At 41.4% G+C, this 19,070-nt stretch overlaps 1 protein-coding gene across 1 annotated transcript in view; it reads left to right on the top strand.

The window, feature by feature from the left end:
- The window catches only part of LOC140476797 (regulator of G-protein signaling 22-like), a 142,940-nt gene that overhangs the window by 91,215 nt on the left and 32,655 nt on the right, over positions 1 to 19,070 (top strand). Inside the window, exons 15-18 of the mRNA XM_072569592.1 lie at positions 9,914 to 10,108; positions 11,393 to 11,479; positions 15,187 to 15,347; positions 16,600 to 16,762. Of these exons, the coding sequence (XP_072425693.1) occupies positions 9,914 to 10,108; positions 11,393 to 11,479; positions 15,187 to 15,347; positions 16,600 to 16,762 (606 nt within the window). The remainder of the gene's footprint in view (positions 1 to 9,913; positions 10,109 to 11,392; positions 11,480 to 15,186; positions 15,348 to 16,599; positions 16,763 to 19,070) is intronic.

Below are 19,070 nucleotides of genomic sequence, written 5' to 3'. Positions count from 1 at the left end.
TAGCATGGCCAATTCATCTAACTTGCACATCTTTGGACTGTGGGAGGAAACCCACGCAGACACGGGGAGAATGTGCAAACTCCACACAGAAGTCAGCATGGAAAAGATAAATGCCTTTTTCCACATCTGCTTTATGCTGGGAATGGTTCGTCCTTGCCTTTCAAGCTAGCCTGTTTCACCTCACACAAATAACCTCTCCCTACAATCAGGTACCCTTCCCAAATTCTTATCTGTGCTCCTGAACAGTCCCTTTAAGATTGCCATGAGCTAAGTAAAGGCACATCTTAAAGTGACCAGTGCTGATGTGTGGCCTGATGGGTACTGCACAACAATTCTCAATTCCACAGTCATGCCCCATGCAGCTAAAAGGGAATGTCACTCCATAAATCTTCAATCCACACTGTAGATTCAGTCTGTATGTTGATATTATGACCATCAAAATGCTTAAAAAACAGCCCCCACACATGCAAATACATGGTCCATGATGTTAGCTACTGCAAAACGCCATAAGAAGTACCAATGGCACCATGCCAAGATATGCCTGCATATGCATGTAGCCTCCCCTCATGCAAGGATGCGAGGGCTAGAAAGGCTGGGGCTGACCACGGTACCTTCCCCTTCTTGGCTCTGTCTGCAGAATGGGCTTCTTTGATAACTGCTGTTCTTCAGTGATCACCCTGCCATCACTCCTGGCTACCCAGCTATCTCCAGCCTCCATGCTGCCTTTGGAGGGGCCCTTTCTGGAGCTAGGAGGCCATAGCTGCGAGCTGCACCTGCTACTCACCTGCCAGGGGTTACACATGCTCTTCACTACACCCCTGCCTCCCTAAAATCATTGTTGTTGAAGAAGGAGTGATCCAGAAGTATGTTGAAACATGATTATCATTTTCCAGTTAGAGACTGCACTGTGTATCCTCCAGTTACATTGCTGCTGTGTGTTTAACAGCCTGATATCCATATGTTAAGTTAGGCAGCAGAAGATTTTCAGGGATTTTAGAGTTATATACTCATAGAGATATACAGCATGGATACAGACCCTTCGGTCTAACCCATCCATGCCGAACAGATATCCCGACCCAATCTAATTCAACCTGCCAGCATCGGCCCATATCCCTCCAAATCCTTCCTATTTATATAACCATCCAGATGCCTTTTAAATGTTGCAATTGTACCAACCTCTACCACTTCTTCTGACAGCCCATTCCACACACGCACCACCGTCTTGCATGAAGAAGTTGCCCCCTAGGTCTCTTCTATGTCTTTCCCCTCTCACCCTAAACCTGCCCTCTAGTTCTGGACTCCCCAACCCCAGGGAAAGAAACCTTGTCTATCTATCCTATCTATGCCCCTCATGATTTTATAAAGCTCTATAAAGTCACCCCTCAGCCTCTGATGCTCTAGGGAAAACAGCCCTAGCCTATTCAACCTCTCCCTTTAGCTCAAATTCTCCAACCCTAGCAACATTCTTGTAAATCCTTTCTGACCCCTTTCAAGATTCTTAACATCTTTCCGATAGGAAGGAAACCAGAATTGCATGTAAATTTCCCAAAATGCAACACCTCACATTTATGTAAATTATTTGCCACTCTATCTGCCACTCCTCAGCCCATTGGCTCATCTGCTCAGGATCCTGTTGGAATCCAAGGTAACCTTCTTCACTGTCCACTACATCTCCAATTTTGGTGTCATCTGCAAACCTACTAACTATACCTCTTAAGCTCACATCCAAATCATTTATATAAATGACGAAAAGTAGTGGACCCAGCACGGATCCTTGTGATATTCTACTGGTCACAGGTCTCCAATCTGAAAAACAACTCTCCACCACCAGCCTCTGTCTTCTACCTTTGAGTCAGTTCTGTATCCTGTTTTACAAGGGTCTGATTGTAAAATGAAGATTTAGCACAAAACAAGCTTGCATCTTTCCCTGTCTAGAAATCAACTCCCTATGGGGAAGAACACAACTCTTCATTTTTTTCATTAACCTGTTCAGAGTTGTCATGACACACTTCTGAAGCAAGTGGGACTTGAACCTAGGCATTTTGGCACACAGGTACTACCACTGTACTAAATGTGTGTTAAGAACCCAACTAGTTTCTTTATATCCAAAGTGCTTTTACAGACAACTAAATAGCTTTTCCCACCACCAAACCTCCCATTGTACCTTCCACCTATTACCCATCACCATTAAATCATTCATGTTTTCCAATTAATCAAAGTAAGCAAAGACCCAGCTTTAACATATTTTCCTAACTAACCTGTTCAGAGATGTAATTAATGCCTCTAAAGCAGGTGGGATTTGAGCCCAGCATTCCTGGCTCAGGGGTAGAGATACTGCCATTAGATCACAAGATCCTATTTTAAGAAAATAGTTTTTTTCTATTATCCAGAAATTATCTTACTCAATGTTTTTTCAGTCACCAAATCACCCATGGTATTTTTTTCAGTCGCCATGTTTTCCAATTAATTAATGCGCAAAGCCCATTAAGGGAAATGTAAGAACCCAGCTCATTTTTTAATATCTGACTTGACGTGCTCTTGCACTTTTACCCCCTCTGTCACCAAATCATTCGCAACACCTCTTCATCTATTAACCAAGAAACCAGCTATTGGACATTTATTAATCAACTTGTTCAGAGATATTATTACACATCTCTGGAGCAAGACTTGAATGTGGGTTTTGGTATTTCTTTCATCCATTAACCACCACCAGTAAATCACCTGTGTTTCCAATTGAATAATTTATATGCAAAGCCCATTATGGACAATACAGAATTAGAATTAGCCTTTATGAATTAGAATTAGAAGCACCAAAGGTAGGAAGAGGTAGGGAGCTAAATCAAAATAGAGTTGGAAGGGGAAGATTACAGTTTATTTTTACTTATAACCAGAAGTGCTCTTACACGCAACTGAATGGCTTTCCCACCAGCAAATCACTGTGACTTTATTCTTCCTTTCTTTAAGTATCAACTGCCACCAGTAAATCACCCACATAGCCAATTAGATATTTACATGCAACGCTCATTATAGGCAATGCAAACCATCAACAGAAGGTAGAGAGACTGAGAAGGGACTAAATCAAAATGGAGTTGGAGAAAGGAATAAAGCATTGAATCCTCTCTCCTGGTGCCCATTTCTCTCTAAAGACCTGGAGAGCATTGATGGACACTGTGTGCTTCCTCTCCAATGACTTCTGGCAGAATCCCTTTTTTTTATTATTAGCTTATTTTTCTAATCAGCCTGTGCAGAGATCTTATTATACACAAAATCAAGAGCAGTGATTGCTAGAAAATTTCAGCAGGTCTGACAGCATCTGTGGACAGAAATCAGAGTTAATGTTTCAGGTTAAGTGACCCTTTTTCAGAATTGATGGTAGCTAGGAAAATGCTGTTTTTATGTAGAAGATGGGCGGGTGAGGGTAAGGTGTAAACAATAGGTGGAGATAGAGCCCAAAGGGAGAGAAGAACAGTTGGGTAGACAAAGGAGTGGATAATGAAGTAAAAACAGCCTAGGAGAATGAATGCTGCTAATGGGGCTTGTTAGTGGCTAACAGTGGTTGTGTGTTATAGCCGACCATGTGATAACAAGGCCTGGTGTATAGGGTGATTTGGAAGGTTACATTGTACTTTGCTCAAAAACTGCATGCATTCATGTAAAACTCTGTTATCTCACTTTTAAGATTAGAATCAATCTAAACATCGTGGCATAGACAGAGAACACAGGGGGCTAATACCTTCAACATATTGTCTAGCTATCACCATTGTTAACAGCTCACCTGAGAATGCAATTTTTTAGATTAGATTAGATTACTTACAGTGTGGAAACAGGCCCTTCGGCCCAACAAGTCCACACCGCCCCGCCGAAGCGCAACCCACCCATACCCCTACATCTACCCCTTACTTAACACTACGGGCAATTGAGCATGGCCAATCCACCTGACCTGCACATCTTTGGACTGTGGGAGGAAACCGGAGCACTCGGAGGAAACCCACGCAGACACGGGGAGAACTTGCAAACTCCACACTGTCAGTCGCCTGAGGCGGGAAAAAAAAGGTTTCGTGATTTACACATGAAAGAAGTGAAACTATCATGGTATCCAAACAGATGAAAGACTTAACTGACAATCAATTTTTAAATGTATAATTTCAGTTACATCACACTGTAAATTTTTGCTATAAATTCTGTGTGTTAGGATTGACCCCTCCACTATCACCTGATGAAAGAGCATTGCTCCGAAAGCTAGTGTGCGTCCAATTAAACCTGTTGGACTATAACCTGATGTAGTGTGATTTTTAATTGGTGTATAGGGGTTGGGGTAAGGACATGGGAGAAATTGTTTGAAGTTCTAAAACTGTTGAACTCAATATTGCGTCTAGAAGGCTGTAGTGAAAAATAAAGTGCTGTTTCTTCCAGCTTGCACTGAGCTTCGCTGGAGCATTGCAGCAAGCTTGAGACAGAGATATTGGCCAGGGAACAAGATAGTGTGTTGAAGTGTCAGGCAACTGGAACTCAGGGTCTTTTTTACAGACAGAATGTAGGTGTTCTGTGACACGGTCAGTCAATTTACTTTTGTTTTTCCAGGGTCGAGCAGACCATGTTGTAAGCACTGAATGCAGTTGACTAGATTGAGTGAAGTGTAGATAAATCACTTGGGCCCTCGGATACTGAGGACAGAGGAAGTAAATGGGCAGGTGTTACACCTCACCTTCTGCAGTTGCAGAGGAAAGTGCCATAGAACTCTGAGATGGAGTGGGTGGTGAGAGTGAAGGAGGAATTGGCTAGGGAATGGTCCTCTGGAAGACTGACAAGGGAGGGGAGGGGAATTAAGTGTCTGGTGGTGGCATCCCACTGGAGGTGGCTAATGGTCTTCTGGATATGGATGCTGGTAGGATGGTGGGTGAGGATAAGGGGGACCTTATCGCTGTTGTAGGAGGGAAGAGATGACTGAAGTGTGGGAGATGTGTCGGACCCAACTGAGGGCACTGTCAATTCTGGTGCTGGTTAGTCATAAAACCATAAGCAATAGGAGCAGAAATTAAGTCATTCAGCTGATCGAGTCTTCGCCATTCAATCATGGCTTTCTCCCCATAACCCTTAATCCCCTTGATACTCAAGAACCTATCTATCTCAGTCTTAAATATACTCAATAACCTGGCCTCCACAGCCTTCTGTGGCAATGAATTCCATAGATTCACCATTCTCTGACTGAAGAAGTTTCACTTTATCTCTGTTCTAAAAGGTATCCCTTTAACTTTCGGATCCTAGTCTCTCCTACCAATGGAAATAACTTCCCAACATCTACTCTCTCCAGGCTTTTCAGTATTCTGTATGTTTCAATTAAATCCTCTCCCTCACTCTTCTAAACTCCATTGAGTATAAACCCAGAGTCCTCAAACATTCCTCATATTCCTGTGACTATTCTCGTGAACCTCCTCTGAACATGCTGCAGGGCCACTATATCCTTCCTGAGATAAGGGGCCCAAAACTGTGCACAATATTCCAAGGGGCATGGCCAGAACCTTACAAAGCCTCAGAAATAAATCCCTGCTTTATATTCAAGTCCTCTCAAAATAAATACCTTCATTGCATTTGCCTTCCTAACTACTGACTCAACCTGCAAGTTTATCTTGAGAGAATCCTGGACTAGAACTCCCAGTCTCTTTGCACTTCAGACTTCTGAATATTCACCCAATTTTGAAAATAGTCCGTGCCTCTATTCTTCCTACCAAAGTGCATGACTTCACACTTTCCCTTGTTGTACTCCTTCTGCCACTTCTTTGCCCACTCTCCTAGCCTGTCCATAACCTTCTGCAGCCTCCCCACCTCCTCTATACTACCTGCCCCTCTACCTATCTTTTTATCATCTGCAAACTTAGCTAGAATGCCCTCAGTTTCTTCATCTAGATCATTAATGTATAAAGTGAAAGGTTGTGGTCCCAACACTGAGCCACATGGAACACCACTTGTCACCAGCTGCCATCCTGAGAAGGACCCTTTTAACCCCACTGTCTGCTTTCTGCCAGACAGCCAAGCTTCTAGCCATGCTAGTACCTTGCCTCTAACACCATGCGCCCTTATCTTACTCAGTAGCCTCCTGTGCAGCACCTTGTCACAGGTCTTCTTGAAGTCCAGATTGATTACACCCATCGGCTCTCCTTGGTCTAACCTGCTCGTCACTTCTTCAAAGAGTTCTAGAAGATTTGTCAAGCATGACCTCCCCTTGATGAAACTATACTGACTACCTTATTTTACCATATACTGCCATGTATTCAGAAATCTCATCCTTCACATTGGATTCCACGATCTTACCCATGAGCAAGGTTAGGCTAATCATTCTGTAATTTTGCATCTTTTGTCTTATTCCCTTTTTACACAGGGGTATCACACTAGTGATTTTCCAATCCTCCAGGACTCTTCCGCATTCTAGAAATTCTTGAAAGATCACCACTTATACCTCAACACAATGCTTCAGCTATCCCCCTTAGAACCCTCACTCTTGTATTTTTGGGATATCACTCATTTCTTCCATTATAAAAACTGACAATAAGTCATTATTCAGTTCCTCAACCATTTCCTTGTTGCCTACTACTATTTCTCCAGTATCGTTTTCCAGTGGCCCAATGCCCACTTTTGCCTCTCTTTTGCTCTTTATATATCTAAAGAAACACTTCCAATCTTTCTTGATATTACTGGCTAGCTTACCCTCATATTTAATCTTCTCCTTCCTTATTTTTATTTGTTGCCCTCTGTTGGTCTTTGTAAGCTTCCCAATCCTCTGGTTTCTACTGCCCTTCACTACATTATATGTTTTCTCTTTTGCTTCTTTGCTATCCCTGACTTCCCTAGTCAGCCATGGTTGCCTCATCCTCCCTGTTGAAAATGTGTTACTGGAAAAGCATAGCAGGTCAGGCAGCATCCAAGAAGCAGGAGAATCGACGTTTCGGGCTGCGCTTTTCCAGCAACACATTTTCAGCTCTGATCTCCAGCATCTGCAGTCCTCACTTCATCCTCCCTGTACCATGCTTCTTTTCCCTCAGGATGAATCTCTGCTGTGTCTCCTGAATTACTGCCATTACTGTTCGACTGTCCTTCCTGCTAGGCTCCTCTTCCAGCCAATTCTACCCAGCTCTTCCCTCATGCCGCTGTAGTTGCCTTTATTTAGCTGTAATATTGTTAACTCTGCTTCTATCTTCTCCCTCTTAAATTGCAGAGTAAATTCAATCTTATTATGATTACTACCTCCTCACGGTTCCTTCACCTTGAGCTCCCTGATGAAGTCTGCCTTATTGACAACACTAAATCCAGTATTGCTTGTTCCCTAGTTGGCTCCACCACAAGCTGTTCCAAACAAAATCTCATAGGCATTTAACAATTTCCTTTTCTTGCAATCCACTACCAACCTGACTTTCCCAGTCCACCTGCATATTGAAATCTCCCATGATCACTGTAACTTTGCCTTTCCTACACCTCTTTTCTATCTCCTGGTGTATCTTGTGCCCCAGCTCCTGACTACTGTTTGGAGGCCCATAAGTAACTCCAACTATGGTTTATTTTAACTTTGCGGTTCCTCAATTCTAGCCATACAGATTCTACACCACCTGACCCTACTTTATTTCTTACTATTGATTTAATTTCATTTCTTACTAATAAGGCAATCCCACCCCCACTGTCCGTCTGCCTATCTTTTCGATTGGATGTATATCCTTGAATATTCAGCTTCCAACCCTGATCCCTTTGCAGCCACATCTCCATGATGCCCACCATATCATACCTGCCAATTTCAATCTGCGCCACAAGCTCATTTACCTTATTGCTTATACTGCGTGCAGTCCTGTACTAACTATCCATCTTCTCATTGTCATTCATTTGTCCAGTGTTCTTGAAGTTTAATTATTAACATTTTCCATATACTCTGTCCTATTTGTGTCTGTGCTAGAGATTTTAATAACCTCTCCTTAGTTCTGCAGTCCTATCTCATCCTTTATTTTGGGTTTTCTAATTTCCCCTATAACTGAATCCTCCCCCTACTATTTAGCTTAGCTATGCGATTCACTAGGACTCTGGTCCCAGCACGGTTCAGATGAAGACCGTCCCATCAGAACAGGTCCCTTCCTCCCAGTCCTGGTGCCAATGTTCCATGCATTCAAACCCATTTCTCCCACACCAATCTTTGAGCCATGCATTTACCTGCTTAATATTATTGACCCTGTACCAAGTAACTCATGGCTCAGGCAGCAATCCAGAGATTATTTCCTTTTCGGTTCTACTTTATAATTTAGCTCCTAGCTGTTCATACCCCCTTAGCAGAATTTCTGCCCTAGTTATATCTATGTCATTGGTATCTACATGGACCACGACCACAGAATCGTTAACCCCCTACTATAAGTTCCTCTGTAGCCCAGATGAGGTATCCCGAACCTAAGCACCAGGCATTCAACACAACCTTTGGGACTCTCGATCCTGGTCACAGAGAACAGTGATTATGCCTCTAACTATATTGTCCCCAATTACAATTTTTCTCTTCTCTTCCCCCATTTGAATGGCTCCCCTGCACCACGGTGCTGTGGTCAGTTGGTTCATCCCCCCCAGCAGTCCCCATTCCTGTCCACACAGGGAACAAGACTCTTGAACTCTTAATCCTCAGTTGAGGAAGAATGTGGACATTTTGGAGGTGCCCTTGTCGAAACTGACATCATCAGAGCAGATGCAACAGAAACAGAGGAATTGTGAGAATGGAATAGAATCTTTCCAGGAGGAAGAGTGTGAGGATGCATACTCAAGGTTACTGTAGAAATTGGTTGGCTTGCAATGGATATTTGTGGCCAGCTTATCTTCTGAAATGGAAACAGAAATATCAAGGAAAGGAAAGGAAGAGTCAAAGCTGGACCAAGTGAAAGTGAGAACGGGGTGAAACTTGGGAGTGAAATTGATAAATTTTTCAATTCCAAGAGAGGAAAGCAGCATCAATGATATCATCGATATACTGGAGAAATAATTGTGGGTGGCGGCCAGAATAGGACTGGAATGAGGAATGTTCCATGTACCCCACAAAGGCATAACTGGTGCCCATGGCCTGAAGTTACACACCTCAAGAGCAGGTGCACCTCAAACCTGCACCTTCTGATCCAGCAGTAGGGACATTACCACTGTGTCATAAGAAGGCCCTAAAAATTACAAATTGCACATGAGCCAAGTTGAAATTGAACTTACAAACTTCCGATCTGTAGCCCATTGCTCCACTAGCCCCATCTATAGAATTCAAATCTTGAGTACAAAGTCCAATGAGCATCATCTGCTTTTAACCAACTCTGGAGCTGTTCTGTTTTACCTTGACATGGACCTCCATTTCCAATGTTGGTGCTTTGTGCCTGCACAGTAAACTCCTGTTCTGTGGTAGGGGACAATTATAGAGATGTACAGTTATGGAATTATACACACTTCTATTCTTACCAAATGACATCAGCTTTCTCTTTGCACATGCGTACTGTTTTCACCACTCAGAGATGGCATCTATGTGTTATTAGTCTTTATGAGTCAGGACTAACTCTGCAATCCAAGAGTAAATATTATCATTTATGATGAAAATGCAAATTGTTTGTACCATTTCAAAAAACCCACTAATATCCAGTAGTTGGGTATTGAGTTTCTGTGCTGCAAAAGGTTAATATGAATATGTAAATAAGATAGTCTACTTCATTGTTGGCAAATGGTGTAACACAATTACTGGAAATCTGTTCTATCCAGCAGCGTTGTGATAGAGGTGAAGTACTGTCCTATACATAGTTAATATTTATTATGAGAATTTAAAAAACAATTATTTGCCAACAATCAAGACTCTTGCAATCTTAATAATTAGAATAACAGCATTTCCATCAGCAAACTGACATTTCCATGATTCATTCACTTGTTTCAGTTCATTTTTGCAACATACACTATTGAAGAGGCCCCAGCAGACATCCAAATGGATGCAGAGAACAAGAAAGAGATCTATAGCAAACTAGATCCACCATTTGAAGAGCTCTTTGATCAATTAGAGGAACACATTCTTATCTTGCTACTAGTGCCTTGGATCCAAATGATTGAAGTGGAAATGGCAAGTTACAGTAAGGTAGGTCAATACATCCAACTGCTTTCTTGGATGAGTTTTTCCAAATGGTCCATTTCATTTTTTTACTCAGTATTGTATCAGATACATATGCTTTAACACCCCACATTTTAAATTTGTTCTTTTTTCTCCATATCATAAACAATTTTGTGAAAGGCAAAATGGGCAGAGATGTGTTCTGTAGTCAACCAGCAGCGACAGTGTGACAGTGCAGGTACTCAGAGCCCTCCTTGTGATGATACGGCTGCTCTCCAACTGCAAATATGACTGAAATGAGCTTTGAATGCATAATGCTCAGAGGCTCACTAGTAAGTCTGTACATGTTAATGGCTTATTTAAAGGGTCACAATATATGTCCTCTGGAGTCAGATCTGGAGAGAGATGTTTTTGTTGAGGTTCATCCCAAGCAGCTCCGTGATGTTGGACTCTGCTCTATGGTCTATTCCCTGGGATGCACACTGAGACAAAGATCTGGAGGACCATCAACCAGTAAAAGATGTTTTATGGTCTGCCCAAAACTCCAAGGTCTTCCAGTGAAAAGGGTTGACTTTGTGTGCTGCAGACTGGCACATTCCAAAGCCCAGGGCTACATGCTGTAGGATGCAGCTTGGGGCTGCTATCGCTGATATCTTTCTGCCAAAGTATAGCAGAGATCAGTTGTCAGACCCCTCAAAATAAATATTTTGTAAATACTTTCTTCCTCTATCGTATAAAACAGCCCTGTTATTTGCACAGTAGCTCTGTGTGATGTAAAATTCCAATGTATCATTTCTGTTTCTTTTTCCTTGTTGGAAAGGTTGTGCAGAACAGAATGATAACCTTTTGTATGTACTGTACTTATACATTATTTGTAAGAAAAAATCATCTATATGTTTGCAAACCAAAAAATCTCCTCTGAGGAAGAAGGGTAGAAAGACTAACAAGCAATCTCCTGATAATAGTGCACAAAACAGTATAGCACAAACAGTTGAATATTTGTTCGGACAGTAACAGACAGTCACTGATCAGAAAAATATACAAATTTTTCAAATGATCTTGGTGCACACTTTCCCTCCTGTTCATTCTCTAGTTTGCATAGATTCTCCACTTAACCTGTGGTATGGCTGTCACATTATAAGAAAAGCTGTAAATCTGAACCAAACACAAAAAGTGCCAGAGAAACTCAGCAGGTCTGGTAGCATGTGTGGAGAGATATGGAATTAACATTTCAAGTTTCATTTCAATGTTTTTCAGAACATTGTATTTAGTGTTGTTCCTTGCTACTCAGTGAATATCTTTTATTTCTAGGTGACGGTGGCAACGAAGATTGAGCGTCTGGACTCAGTATACTACAAGAAGCTTCAGGAATTGCAGAGGAAGTTTCTGCCCAATGAAGTAATTACTTATTTGGTTCTTAAAAAACAGGTTTAGTAATAAACAACATAGGAACAGGAGAAGGCCACTTGACACAAAGCCAAGACAGCAGTCACTTTCTAGTTTTTAATTAACTAACCCTCAGTGACAAATGTATTTTTTTTGTATATGATGCTGGAATGTTTTCAGTAATTACCACTCTGAATTTAAACCCAGCTTGAACCAATATTCCAAATATTTGATTAGCATTCTATACTATCCAAAGCCAAAGGCTACAATTTATATTATTTCTATATACTACAGGACTTTTGCCATCCTTGGAGATAGGAAGCCTCTACATATTACTGATATGTAATCATTATTAATGCTCCTCGCTCTCCTCCACCACCCCAAGAGTCAGCCTTTCATAGAGTGTGAACAATAGTAACTTCAAAGGCCTTAAATGTCAACTTTGTGAGTGAAGGTGTGTGTGCAATGTGCACTCACCTATCTAACAGTCAGGGTTCGGCTTCCACTTGATGGTTGTAACTTATGTTTCCAGAAAAAAAGTTTGAATAATTAAATGTGTCACCATTTGAAATCCTTTTTTGATGTAGGTAGGCCCATTCCACATGTAGATGATCTGCTCGATTATTTTCTTGGTAACAGTGAAGGGCAAAAGAGTAACTATGGAGAGAATAAGGGCTATTAAAGATCATCTATAAGTGGAGCCACAAGAGACAGATGAGATCCTAAATGAATATTTCTTGTCAGTATTTACTGTTGAGAAAGGCATTGATGCTAGGAACTGTAAAATAAACAAATGTGACTTGAAAAGAGTCCATATTACAGAAGGTGAGGTGCTGGACATCTTAAAATGCACTAAGGTAGATAAATCCCCGGGATCTAATGAAATGTATCCCAGAACTTTGTTTGAGGTTAGGGATGAAATTGTGGGGACCATAGCGGAGATTTTTGTGTCAATAGCAGCCACAGGTGAAGTGCCCAAAGATTGGAGAGTGGCAAATGTTGTATCATTATTTAGAAAAGGCTGCAGAGAAACACCTGGGAACTATAGATTGATGAGCCGAATGTCTGTGGTGGGTAAGTTGTTGGAAGGGATTCTGAGACACAGGATCTACAGGCATTTGAAGAGTCAAGGTCTCATTTGGGATAGTCAGCATGGGATGTCATGTCATATGAATTTGATTGGGTTTTCTGAAGGGGTGACCAAGAAAGTAGATGAGGCCAATGTGGTAGACATCGTCTATATGGTACTGCATGGAATTCAGGGAGAAGTAGCCATTGGATACAAAATTGGCTTGAAGGTAGAAGACAAAGGGTGGTGGTAGGATGTTTTCTTTTGAAACTGGAGGCCTGTGAGCAGTGGTATGCCATAGGGATTGGTGCTGGGTTTACTGTTATTTGTAAATACTGTAAATGATTTGGATGAGAATTTTGGAGGTATGCTTAGTAAATGTGCAGATGACATCAGTATAGTGGCAGTACAGTGGATAGTGAAGAAGGTTATCTGGGAATACAGCAAGATCTTGATCAACTGGGCAGATGGAGTTTAATTTAGATAATACTGGATTAGTGGTGCTGGAAGAGCACAGCAGTTCAGGCAGCATCCAACGAGCAGCCAATCGCTGCTCGTTGGATGCTGCCTGAACAGCTACGCTATTCCAGCACCACTAATCCAGTATTTGCTTTCCAGCATCTGCAGTCATTGTTTTTACCTCTTTAATTTAGATAATGCAAGGTGTTGCATTTTGGTAAATCAAAGCAGCATTGGAGTTACACTGTCAGTGGTTTGGCCCTGGGGAATGTTATAGAACAAAGAGATCTAGAAGTATGGGTTTATAGCTCCTTGAAAGTGGAGTCACAGGTAAACAGGGTGGTGAAGAATGTTTCCAGCAAGCTTGCTTTCATCGGTCTGAGATTGAGTACAAGAGTTAGGTTCTTGTAGCAGCTGTAAGGACACATTTGGAGTACTGTGGACAAATCTGGTTGCCCTATTACAGAAAGGATATTATTAAACTAGAAAAAGTGCAAAAAAGTGCCATCTCTACTGAAAGGTTTGTGTTATCAGGAAAGGCTGGATAGTATGGGACCTTTTACCCTCGAGCATAGGAGACTGAGGGGTGACGTTATAGAGGTCGATAAAATCATGAGAGGTGTAGATAAAGTAGATAGCCAAGAGCTTTTCTCCATGGGTAGGGAAATCTAAAACCAAAGGGCATAGGTTTAAGGTGAGAGGGGAGAGATACAAAAGGTTCCAGAGAAGCAATTTTTCACACAGAGGGTGGTGATGTATAGAACAGGCTGCCAGAGGTAATAATGGAGGCAAGTATAATTTCATCATTTAAGAAATATTTGGACAGGTGCATGAATGGGATCAATATGGAGGGATATGGACCAAACAAAGGCAAATGGGACTAGTTTAATTGTGAAAACTGGGCAGCATGGACAAGTGAGGTCAAAGGCCCTGTTCCAAACTGTAAACCCCTATGACTGTATGACAGTCATGCTGAATAGGCACATAAACTCTGTTTTCTCTGACAGACTGTATGAAAGCATAATCCTGAGAGACAGCTGTCACCATTCATATTCCAACTGTAACTGATTAGCACAGCCTTTCATCTGCAACAGGACTGACATTCAGGCAATTAAGAGGGTCAGGATTTCCTGTATTTGGGCTTGGTTCACTGAGTATCCAGGAGAAGGATAGGACTGCAGATGCTCGAGATTAGAGTCAAAAAGTGTGGCATTGGAAAAGCACAACAGGTCAGGCAGCATCCAAGGAACAGGAGCATCGACGTTTCGGGCATAAACCCCTCATCAAGAACGTGATGAAGGAATGATCAGGAAGCCCTGATAACATTGACTGTCCTGCTCCTTGGATACTGTCTGACCTACTGTGCTTTTCCAGCACCACACTTTTCATCACTGAGTATCCAGTGTGTTGAAGACAAGCGATTGAGACAACAGTGAGAAGAATCCATCATAACTGCACAAAACAAGTTACCAGGCTTGGGCACCGGCTACAGTAGGAGCAGATGGAGACAGGAAGCTGCATTGGGGTGGGATGAGACGAGGGCCTGCATTAGGAACAGGGTATGGGAAGGCCTTAATTGGGACTATGTGGGGTGGCCTTCAGAGCGAGGATGGTGTGGGGAGGCCTCCAAAGGAGCAGGGTGTGGGAAGGCCTGAATTAGGAACAGGGTGTGGAGAGACTGTGCAAGGAGCAGGGTGTGGAAAGGCCTGCACCAGGAGCAAGGTGTGGGGATGCCTGCACTAGAAGCAGGCTATGGGAAGGCCTGCACCAGGAGCAGAGTGTGGGAAGGTCTGCACTAGGGCAGGGTGTGGGGATGCCTGCACAAGGGCAGGGTGTGGGGAGGCCTGAACTAGGAGCAGGCTGTGGGGAGTCTGCACTGATAGTCAGCCTATTTTTGCTTGGGAGAGATGGGAAGGTTAAAGGAAAATCGAGAAATCACAGGGTGTGTGGGGAAGGGAGAGAGAGGTTGCTAGGAGAGAACAAACTAAATTTATTTTATCCAATTGTGCAAGCTACATCATTTTGCATCTGGCAGTGCCATCTTTAGACAGGCAGTTGTTTGTTGTCACTTGAGATTGACTTCAGTTTCCTTTCCGGTCTTGCTGCCACTTAGAGGTAGCATTTCTAAGAACTCAGCCAGTTAATGAAGCTAAATCTGTCATGTTACCAGTGTTTTCAATCTTCTTTGCAGTTTCCTGTTCAATCAGCTAGCCAAGAAGAAATTTTGGAGGATCCCAGGACCTCATGGAAATTTGTTCCACAGCAGTTCAAAGATTATTCATTTCAAACGCTTCTTCACAATCGCTTAGAACTTGACCAATTTCAGATATTCCTTAAAGAAAATTTAGCAGAGTAAGTGTCTAAGAATGTTTATGTAACACAAAACAGTGAATGTTACTGTAAGGGGGGAGGGGGTTACAGGGAATGCTGCACGATGTAAACTTTCTCATACAGGCATGGCAAGCCTTTGTTAGCTATCCTGATTGTGGTGAGTGTTTGTATATAGAATCATCGTTTTAGCACATTTGCAAATATTAACATGTCACATTGCCATCAGACTATTTCTTGCATAACCTCTCTACTCAACTGTTGCATGTTCCAATCAGTCATGCACACTAAAACCACTGAGATACATGCCCAATGAAAAACTGTTTCTCTTTTCTTTAAAGGCAAATCATAATGGCTTGGTAAAGGAGGAAGAACTGTTTGTCATATTCTATGTTTTAATGTTTATGGCAGTTACCAAGTCTTTTCTGGAGCAGTGTGGTATATTTTAACATGGTTTATGGTTTTGCATTACTTAGAAAACCAAGTATTCTTCTGTTTGTTCAGAACTTTTTGATAACAATGAATCCAATGGAAATTCACAAAAATGTTATTATAGTAAACCTCCTGTTATCCGGCTTGTATGGGGCAGGCAGTTGGGAGAGATGGGTGGCAGCGCCGGTTACGTGAATCTGATGGTTCCATGAAAAATATTCTTGTGGACACCCAACACTTCAATATTCTTTGAATAGAAGAAAATCTTAAATCTAAATGTCAAAGGGACAGTGCAATTTACTTGCTGTGTTCTGGAAACTCTGCCAATATTTCACCAGGGTCATCACCAGAACTAGCACTTGTATCTTGAGTGGCAGCAGCAGCAGATGTTGAAGGGTGAGGAGTTGGGGATCACAAGTTCAACTAGCCATGACTATAATGTAGCCTGCATGCAGGCAGTGCTGATAGTGGTGGCTAGAGAACTGCTACATAGTGCATGAACTATACGTGCATTGAAACTTGGCGCACCAAATTCAAACACATGTTTTTGAAGAAACTATGCAAAAATGGTAATTTTTTAAAAAGGTGTTTACCAGTTGCATGAAAATTCTTGTTGCCTGAGTATCAGATAACAGAGTTTGCTGTATTTCAATATGATTCCAAATCCAAGGCTAATGGTTGTTGTTACTGTGCAGTAAATACTCTAAATCATGATATGCCACCGTCCCCCCCCCCCCCCCCCCTATTAACTTGATGCAGTAATAAAATTGCAGTCCTTAGTTGCTTTGATAATTTTTTTAACAATGCAGTATTGTCAATATATGGAAAACTGCCTTTCTTGTAGCATGGATCTCAACTGCTGGCTGGACATTGAACACTATGTAAATATATCTCACCATGAAAAAGACAGTAAAAATATCAAATCCAAAGAGATCATCAACAAATATATGAATCGAAAATATTTCTTTGGACTCAGCAGCCCTGCTACAAAACCACAACAGGAAGAGGTAATTGCCTAAATGTTTTAGTGCTTCAGTCTGAGATTCAAGGTATTGGGAAGATAAAATTTAAATGTTCTAATCAAAGTGGTTTGCAGATGATTGCTTGCCTACCTAGTTTCTTGCCATGTGCAGGTCTTCAGCTTTTACTCTGCAATAATGGATTTCCTGAGAATCGGGTATTTTGACTGCTTCATAAAGGCAATTCAGGAGGTAAATTGGTCCACCCCATGTTCCCACTAAAGGTATCTACTTAGAGTCATAGAGATGTACAACATAGAAACAGATCCTTTGGTCTAACTTGTCCATGCCATCAGATATCCTAACCTAATGTAGTCCCATTTGTCAGCACCTGGCCCATTTCCCTCTAAACCATTCCTATTCATATACCCATCCAGATGTCTTTTAAATGCTGCAATTGTACCAGCCTCCACCACATCCTCTGGCATCTCATTCCATACATGCACCACCCTCTGTGTGAAAATATTGCCCCTTAGGTCTCTTTTATATCTTTCCCCTCTCACCCTAAACCTATGCCCTCTAGTTCTGGACTTCCCCACCTCAGGGAAAAGACTTTGTCTATTTATCCTATCCATGCCATGATTTTTAAAACCTCTATATGGTCACCCCCCTCAGCCTCTGACACTCCAGGGAAAACTGCCCCAGTTTATTCAACCTCTCCCTATAGCTCAAATCCTCCAACCCTGGCAATAGTCTTGTAAATCTTTTTTGAACCCTTTCAAGTTTCACAACATCCTTCCGACAGGAAGGAGACCAGAATTGCACACAAGGTTCCAAAAGTGGCTTAACCAATGTCCTGTACAGCTGCAACATGACCTGCTAACTCCTGTACTCAATACTCTGACCAATAAAGGAAAGCATATCAAATGTCTTCTTCACAATCCTATCGACCTGCGACTATACTTTTAAGGAACTATGAACCTGCACTCCAAAGTCTCTTTGTTCAGCAACACTCCCCAGGACTTTACCATTAAGTGTATAAGTTGTGCTCTGATTTGCTTTTCCAAAATGCAGCACCTCACATTTATCTAAATTAAACTCCATCTGCCACTCCTCAGCCCAATGGCCCATCTGATCAATTTCCTGTTGTACTCTGAGGTAACCTCAGGCTACTCAAGGAGTGTCAGGGGACTTAAGTTGGTGTATAAATAGGTTTTTAATTCAGTTTGTGGGAAAATATATAAGCTCTAGTTTGCAAAAGAATATATGAGAGATAAGTACATTGTTTAATACATTAATAAAGTAACATGTGAAGTTATAAGAATTGACTCCTCTCTGCACACACCAGCAGCCAGCAATGGCCTTAGAAAGAGTCCAGCAATATTCTCTGGAATTATACCATAGCTTTTGCTGAATTTTAAGGTGTATTTCATAAATTCGCATTGTATTCCTTTGAGTTTAGAAGGTTGAGGGGGTGACTAAAATACTGACAGTATTTATTATGGCTAATACAGAAAAAATATATTTCTTCGAGTGAGGAAATTCCGAACATGTGGGCATGATCTTTAAATGAAAATAAGACCTTTAAGGAGTGACATCAACAACTGGCTATGGATACTGGGTCAGGTGAAATTTTCAGATCTAAGATTGGCATTTAAAAAAAAATTATGGTGTCAAGAGATGAGAACCAAAGGTGGGAAAATAGAGTTGAAGTAAAGATTAGTGATGCTCTAAAGGAAAGGTAGGCTCAGATTAAGGGTCTGAATGACCTACTCCTACTTCTCTGTTTGCTTAGCAATCATTCTAGAAACAAATGATGTTAGTCTGGAGATGGGACATTCTAGTTCTAGAGCAAAAATTATACAAAACGACAGGGAAATTAGAATACAAGAGTGAGTAATATGAAAAGCAGTTGTGATATGGGAGATATTAAAACTATTAAAAAGCATTGCTTTAACTCATTGAATAGTTTTTAAGTGATGAATATTCAGGAGTGATGAATATTCAGGAACAAAGCTTAAAGGCCCCTAATAATTGACTATGCCTAATTTAGTTTAAAATTTAAAACAAATCCATTAAACTGTAATATGAGGAGATCAGGATTTTTGGGGGGGAATTATTAAAGCCATCCCCCAAGTCTGAGAGTACTGATCTTCCAACACATGATGACTGACTTCCTTAGGACGTCACTTGAAATCCTTAACATTTTGCTTCCTTGAATTTAGTTTTTTACATCTCTGTCACTTTAATGATCAGAAACTCTAAGTTCTGGTTACCTGATGCTCCTCAGTCTCCTCACAAGATATATATCCAATTAGTAAGTATAGACTGATGGGTAATTTCATAAATGTTCAAT

This window comes from Chiloscyllium punctatum, chromosome 5 (assembly GCF_047496795.1).
Source record: "Chiloscyllium punctatum isolate Juve2018m chromosome 5, sChiPun1.3, whole genome shotgun sequence".
Classification (NCBI taxonomy): Eukaryota; Metazoa; Chordata; class Chondrichthyes; order Orectolobiformes; family Hemiscylliidae; genus Chiloscyllium; species Chiloscyllium punctatum.
This window is presented reverse-complemented; position numbering and strand designations above follow the sequence as displayed.